General features: G+C 42.4%; 1 protein-coding gene across 1 annotated transcript; it reads right to left on the bottom strand.

Annotated features, from left to right (window-relative positions):
• Positions 1 to 257: 257 nt before the first annotated feature.
• foxd1 (forkhead box D1) lies at positions 258 to 2,216 on the bottom strand. The gene has a single exon (XM_080755375.1). It carries the CDS (start codon positions 1,881 to 1,883, stop codon positions 720 to 722), a length of 1,164 nt encoding a protein of 387 aa, XP_080611501.1. The 5' UTR covers positions 1,884 to 2,216; the 3' UTR covers positions 258 to 719.
• Positions 2,217 to 8,145: the final 5,929 nt, after the last annotated feature.

Raw genomic sequence — 8,145 nt, forward strand, 5'->3', positions numbered from 1 at the left:
TAATGAAATAATCTGCATGCTCAAAAAGTTTGATGACATGAGTTTACAAATAAAATAGGTATAGCCTCTTTGGTGTAGCCTATAACATTTCAATGGCGTTGCATATACTTATAGTTAATAAGGTTATTTCCAAACAAATTATCTTTTTGAAAAAACGATATTTATTCTTATTGAAAAACAGACTGTGTAAAAATATCACACTTCAGTTACACAATACTTGCCCCCCCCCCCCCCCCAAAAAAATGTACAATGTTTTATTACTGAAATAAACACACAACTGCATATAAATGTCTGACTTTCTTCTGGGTTTTTTCTCAGTACAAAGTACAAATCAAAACAATTAAGAAAAATGTTTTGATTTGCCAATTTAAAAAAAGGAACATTGAGGTGTTTGACGCAAATACATAAGCCTATTTTAAAAACCATGTGATCATTTTAAACCTCATTAAACCCCTGAACCTGAGACGCCATAATAAACAGTGACTGAATGGAATGGTTAAACATTTTGATTCACTCAAAACTCAACATAAATATATATATATTTTTAACAGCATGAATAGGCCATAATAGGCACGAATATGGTTTATTTTGTATGTCCATCATCCTTGCTGTGTGCTATCAAATTAAAAAAAACCATACAAAAATAATCCTACCTTCAAAGAGAGGGACGTTTTTTGTTTTTGTCTCTTGGGCAAAAACTTGTAGTTTTTGAAAAGAAATTAACAGCCGTTGACAAGTCTGTTTGGAAAGTTTTCAACCGCCGTGTGTAAGACAGCTCCCGGTCCATGGATGCTGCCGTTCGGAGGCTGGCTATTGGCCGACGCGGTGGCCAGGGATGGGGGCAACACAGTCCGGTGTGCGGTGGCGGCCGTGGGGCTTAGCGAGCCGCCGATGATACTCTCTATGGAGAAGGGAGAGCGCTGGACGGGCGAGCCGGACTTGCTCTGGATCGTCGTCGGGGCCGTCTGGATGGAGGATGGAAGCGGGGGGTAAAACCTACTCCTTGCCAAGTCCGTGGTGGTGGAGGCTGTGGTGGTGGGCATCAAAGATGGAGCGGGGATAACGGTTCCTCCCGTGTGGTGCGGGTGGTGCGAGTGCCTGGAATGCTGCTGCTGTTGTTGTTGCTGTTGTTGTTGCTGCTGCTGCTGCTGCTGCTGCTGAAACGCGAACAGCGCGGTGGTGTGCGTGTGGGCATGGTAAGACCCGTGGAGCTGGATCCCGTAGCCGCATCCGTACGGGCCGTAGCCGTACGCCGCGGCGGCGGCCGCGGGGATAAAGCCGTTGTGCTCCCGCTGCAGCAGCATCAAGTCCTGCGTCTGCTGCCGCTTGAAGCGCTTCCTCCGGCGCAGGAAGCTGCCGTTGTCGAACATGTCGGCGGACTCCGGGTCCAGGGTCCAGTAGTTGCCCTTGCCCGGGTTGCCCGGCTCCCGGGGAATCTTGACGAAGCAGTCGTTCAGCGACAAGTTGTGTCGGATGGAGTTCTGCCAGGCCGGGAACTTCTCCCGGTAGTACGGGAAGCGGCTGCTGATGAAGTCGCAGATCTCGCTGAGCGTGAGCCGCTTCTTGGGGCTCTGCAGGATGGACATGGTGATCAGGGCGATGTAGGAGTAGGGCGGCTTCACCAGGGTGTTCTTGCCGCTGCTGCTGCCGCCGCCGCTGCTGCCGCCGCCGGCCGCCTTGCCGCCGTACGAGTCCCGGGACGAGGAGCTGGTGGTGTCCAGCAAGCCGGGCGGAGAGCCGGCCAGCAGCATGCCGTCGTCCGCGTACACGGAGCGCGTGATGTGGCCGGAGTCTCCATCGTCCTCCTCGCCCTCGCCGACCACGTCGATGTCGGTCTCCTCCGACAGGATGGAGGCATCGGACATCTCTGAGCTGAGAGTCATGATGGTGGGGCTCTCCTCACCACCAGACCCACCGCGGAGGAAGAGATGCTGCTTTCACGGAGCTATCCCTAACCCTCCTTTCTTTTTTTCTTTTCCTTTTTTTTTTTCTTTTTTTACAAACTCATGGGAGAGAGATGGAGAGAATAGCACGTGGTAGAAGATGATAATTCTCCTATATCGTCCTCACTTTCCACATTTTTTTTGTTTTTGCTTTTCGCCGAAAAAAACATATAATACGGTCATCCGAATGTAGGTATGTCGCTGCGGTGCTGTGTGACATATATACAAACACATATATATATATATATTTGTGCAGGGAAACGTGAAAAGGGATACCTTCTCTTTCCAGACCTGAGTCAATTCGAAGGGCGGATCTTCTGTCTGGCTTTATACCGCCCGGCCAGATCACATGGCGCCGGGACGTCACCGACCGTGCAAAAATGAAAAAATAATAGGAAAAAAAAGCTCTTTGAAAATTAACTGAGTGGTTTTAAGAATGTTGGTGTGGCCCTATGCTTTTTAGTGGTCATCCTGGTACAGTGCACATATGGCTAATCTAAAACCTCCCGGGTTTTTTTTAGGAGGGGGATATACAAAAATAGGTTATGATTAGAAAGGGCCATGGGAACAAACTAAAGCCTGTTACTTGAACCCATACATACATATACATATAATTGACTATATTAATAATTTGTAATTGGATCTGTGTGTGTGTGTGTGTGTGTGTGTGTGTGTGTGTGTGTGTGTGTGTGTGTGTGTGTGTGTGTGTTTGTTTGTATAGGGGGGAGAGAGAGAGGGAGAGACCGCAGGTTATTGTGCATGCGTTTTACTTCTATTATAGCCTATGCAGCTATATAGGCTATATGTGTTGTATTGTATTTGTATTGAGCAAAGATTGATAGTTGAGAGTTGTATTAATAGCCCTATGTATTGCAAATTGTGTGTAACTAGGCTATATTACTCTACACCATGCACCACAGTCAGTTTGCGTGAGTTATACGCAGCTATAACCGCGAGCATTAAGTGTTGTGTAGAGTCAAGTGTTCGCTCCGATGTGTGCTCGCATCGCATCAGACACGCAAAGAGTGAGAGCACGAAAATAAGGAGCTATGCCGTGTAGGCGGCTGTATGCACTTCATGTACAATACAATACAATACAATAATATACAAAAAGGGTTAAATTGACTTCTTGAATGACAAACGTATTGAAATATAGACTTACATTGCCAAAGTATATAGGCAAAACATAGGCCCTACTACATTTTTCGAATTATTGGGCATATATATTTTTTAAAGGGAGCTTTTAAAGAGCTCTATCTTGTAGATTGGCTAGATTGGCTATTTTCGAAGAGTCGAAACATAAGGGTATATATATGCCAAATACTACTTGGCTAAAGCAAATATTCATCCAAATCGGCAAAAGTATATACTAAAGCGGAAGCCGTCAAATAATATATATATAGTGTCGTAAAAAGTATACAATGTTTTCCTATAATATGCATGGCTATAGTGAACTAGAAGTATAAATTAAAATATTATAGGCCTATGCGCAACCGAATTAAAAGTAGGCCGACCTACCTACAGCCTCGCTGCCTGAGCCTAAAGTATATATAGCCTCATATGAGGATATACTTCCATCCGCTGCAGCGCACATGTGTGCAAAGAAACTTGTTAAGTTCAAGGTTTTCTCGCTACACCTGTACCGTTAAAAACCCGCATGGGCTTTTCATTTAACTGTGTATATAATTATTATTTTGTCAAAACCTCTAATTGTTATATACTTTTCATTATTAGAAAGATAATGAATCCCTGCACGGACACGCACACGTACGCGTGCGCGCGCGCGCACACACACACACACACACACACACACACACACACACACACACACACACACACACACACACACACACACACACACACACACACACACACAACCACATTCACTTTCACTTATAGTTCGAACACATGTGCATGAGCTTGTATAGCCTCTATCCCGTCTATTCAATAGACTATTTAATTAATTATTTATTTATTTATATTGTCTACCTTTGTGACACTGTAGTGTGCATGATGTTCTTAATGGATATTCTTAATCCATAAAAAGTTGACATATATGGAGATATGAGTTTTCATATTATGATATGAACAACTGAGGATTTGACTACAGCTGCAACACTTAAAGTGTGTTAATTGTGAAAAACATTTAAATGTATAGCCTTTATGTTTTTTAATATCCACTTGTCACTATTTACATTCAATATTGTATAGCATATAAGAATCATTTAAAGAGTAAAACAAGAACGCATATAATTCAGCATAATTATGGCGAGACTCCATGCATGGTTTAGCTATCAGGATTATAAGTTTTGCAATTGTTTGTAGGCATACCTTTTTTAAGTTTCCTATTTTTTCTCATTGACAAAGAAAAAGCCCTGCTTTTTACATGAAATTTGCATCCAAATAATGTGTTATTAATTATGTTATGCAGGCTTTTAAGTTTACGAGAAATAGCCATATATCTCCCTTTTCTATAAGTGTAAAATGGAGAAACATATATATTGTCCGAATTTAAAGTGTGTTGTTTTTAGCTTGCGTTGCGTGCTTTCTCCTTTCTTCTAAGGAAACGTATAGGGAAATGTTTCTTCTAACAACGATAATGAACAATCACAAGCCTATAGGCCTACGAGGAACTCAGGAACAACAGGTTATGAGAAGTATATAATTAAATATCCATTCTAATTCTGATATAGGCTACTCAAGTCTCAAGTTATCCATGTGCACCCCCATAGGCCACATCCCTGGTCTGAGGGCGGTGGGGAGAACGCCGAAAATAGCCGATCTAGACACCTTGTTGTGGATGTGGCCTCCTGGAAGGATCGGCTATTTTCGGCTTAAAAAACAAACAAAACAACGCATGGTATTGGGTATTTCCCACAAGGCTTCGGCTAAGATATTTGGGTGGAAAAAATGAGCGGGCCAAGTAGACCTACAAAGCCAACTCAGGTCAAGTTGGCCGGTGAATGCTTTTCATATCGGATTGTTGCCTCCTGTTAACTTTTGAAAAGCCACCATTTACATAAATAGCTCCATCTAGCGTTCGACGTGTTTCCTGCAGGCCCTATAAGGATGATTGATTGATATCGAGGCCTCTTTTAAAGTCAAAGTTCTTAGTTTGCTCTTAGTTATAATTCATGAAGTTATATATTGTTATGATGTGTCGACCTATATGTATAGGCCTACTTATTGTAGGCCTACTTAAAATAATGAGCTTAGCCTATTCATGTTATAGGTCACATTAAAAAACAACACCTTTGGCTTTATAATCCAACACAGTCTATTGTCGTAAGGTATAGTTTCCAGTGCCACTAAGCACAATAGCAATAAAATGTGTCAACAAACAGCATTTTTAAATTAGCAGCCTATACATAAATGGAAAATATACGCCAGACATTTATTTCAGCAGCTATATCAATATCCTTGATTAGTCTAAATTGAGAAAAAAAATATATATATACCCAAAGGCTTTTTACAACTATTTTTAACAGGCTATTATAGTGGCCTGCATGTTATTATATATTTAAATCAACTGCTCTAAATCTTGAACAGTAAACAATTCCGTTTCGTTTTAGAGTTGCTCCCAATGTGGGACTTATTAAGTCACTATAGAGTGTAAACTTTTATAGATTTTTTTTATAAATCTTTTCAAGCTGCCCATTTTTATTCCATTTAATCGAATCATTGTGACATTAATTGTTCCCATAAAAGGAAAATAAACAGCCGTGATATCTCGGCCACTAAAATTGTGGAGTTTGAACATTTTATTATTATTTATTATTGTTGATGTATAGAAAGGTTTATTTTATATACTGTTTATCAACCTCTGGTCCGGGGACCCCCCAAATGGACCCTTTAAGGGTCTTTAACTCTGAGACTTTTTTTTAATCCAATTGTTTGACGGCTTTATTACTACTAGTTATTTTTGCAGATTTGGATAATTAAGGCAAAACAATAACCAAGCCTTATTTCAAAATATCAGACCTACAAGCTCACAGTGCTGAGTGCTTCCTCATGCGTTGTGAGCTTGTAAATCCGCTATTCTCAAAAGATTTCAGGAGCGTGGAATGAAACCCGTACGTACGGGTCTGTTTGGTTTTATTCCACGCTCTCATGAGTTAAAGATCTATAAGGGTCCATTTGGTTAACCAACTCTCCATCATTTAGCTGGGGACTCCTACATGGAAGTTGGAACTCCCTCAAGGACCACTGGTGGTCCCCGGACCACTGGTGGTCCCCGGACCACTGGTTCAAAACCACTGGCACTGCTATAGAGCGCCGAAGTCCTGCCGTCACTCGCTCATCCCCCTCAGTTCCCCTGGCTCACGGAAGTAATTTCTCTAATATGGAGAATAACATGGGGCTCATCTTAAAATCGTCTCATTATAAGCATTGTGGTCCAAAAGTAAACAAGCTGTCTCTGCGTTATTGTCCAGGGAGGTGTCTCTGTATCGTTTGCAACAGTCAGTCACTGATATTATGATAGTCTGTTTCTAGCGAAAATCGAACTAATTCAGCAGCAGTAACAATAGCATTTTTGAGGCGATCTAAAATCCCCCTATGGGGATTACAAGGCAAATGAAAAGCACATGAACCCGTGGATTTGTGACCCTCTACCGATATTGACGTCAGACTTCGGTGCTCTATAGAGTGTTTATTCAGTAACAGGAGTCTCCAAGTCTCTCCAGCTTTTTATTAAACAGAAAATGCATGTTCAGGTCGGGGATTAATACCAATTTTAAGTAAGTGACGACACAACGAAATGAGCAAACAAAATTGGAACTGGAACACTATAAGAAAGTAATTAATCACCTACCTGAAAATGTTTTGATTGTTAATGAGCTGCAGAGCCTGTTACAAACACTACATCAGGGTTCCCCAGTTCCCCTGGAAGAAGTTTTTTCTTTATTTTTTTGGAGGGGTCCCAGATATAAATGGGGGTCAGTAGCCTATGCATGTCAAACTGGGCATCCTTTTCAAATGGGGTCTTGCCCTGAAAATTAATTTTCACGTCAAGACCTCGACCTCGCGCGTGCGGACTCGGCCCCCAGCCTGGTACGCCAGTCAAAATATGGCCCTTGAGGAAAATGTATTGGGGAGCCCTGCACTATAGCAATGATTACTATCAGAATGTAGTGATTCAAACCTTTTAACTCTTTTGTTTGTTTGTTTTAACCAAAAGAATATCACTTACCACCTACCCTTTATAAGCGATTCCCAAGCCACGTGTCTTCAGAACCCCCCCGTCCACAAAAAAATTACTGATTTGATTGGGCGGTGTGGCGCGGAGGGAGGGAGGGAGGGAGGGAGCGAGCGCGAAGGCGGCCGCTTGCTTCAATTAAAGGGACACTTCACCCTTTTTGCAAAAAAATATATGTTAATGACGTTTAGAAGCTTTAGATCACTTTCCTGGGGGTATTTCTGTGTGTAATATGTGGTTTTAGATATTTTAGATTGTAGCAGTGAGCCTGTTGTCTCTGATGTCATGGACACTGGTCTCACTACCTTCCTGGACTACAATTCCCATAATTCTTTGGTGCACTGCTCCTCCTTGTGGATAGTGGGGAGAGCTGTCCTATTGAGACAACAGTAGTCCAGGAAGGAAGTGAGCCCAGTGTCCATGACATCAGAGACAACAGGCTCACTGCTACAATCTAAAATATCTAAAACCACATATTACACACATAAAGACCCCCAGGAAAGTGTTCTAAAGCTTCTAAACGTCATTAACATATACTATTTTGCAAAAAGGGTGAAGTGTCCCTTTAAGGTTCCCCAATTAATTTTCCTCAAGGGCCATATTTTGACTATGGCACCAGGCTGGGGGCCGAGTCCGCGCGCGAGGTTGAGGTCTTGCCCTGAAAATGAATTTTCAGGGCAAGACCCCATTTGAAAAGGATGCCCACTTTGACATGCATAGGCTACTGACCCCCATTTAATGCCATTTATATCTAAAAAAAAGGCCCAGGCCGCAAATGGCTCGCGGGCCGCCTATTGGGGAACCCTAACCTATTCCTCATCTTGAAGCATATAGGTTCACGCAGGCCTTGTTTTTCCCCAAGTGATTTAAAATTCCTGCGTTTGTCGTTGGAAAAACGTGCTCATCATAAGCTGGACAATGAGTGGACAAATTGGCGTGGGAATCGCTTGGCCCGCTCGACCATTATTCTTTTATTTAGTATAAGTTGGCAACTCTTGCGTTGTA

Source organism: Protomyctophum bolini (assembly GCF_963924005.1).
Source record: "Protomyctophum bolini genome assembly, chromosome: 22".
Lineage (NCBI taxonomy): Eukaryota > Metazoa > Chordata > Actinopteri > Myctophiformes > Myctophidae > Protomyctophum > Protomyctophum bolini.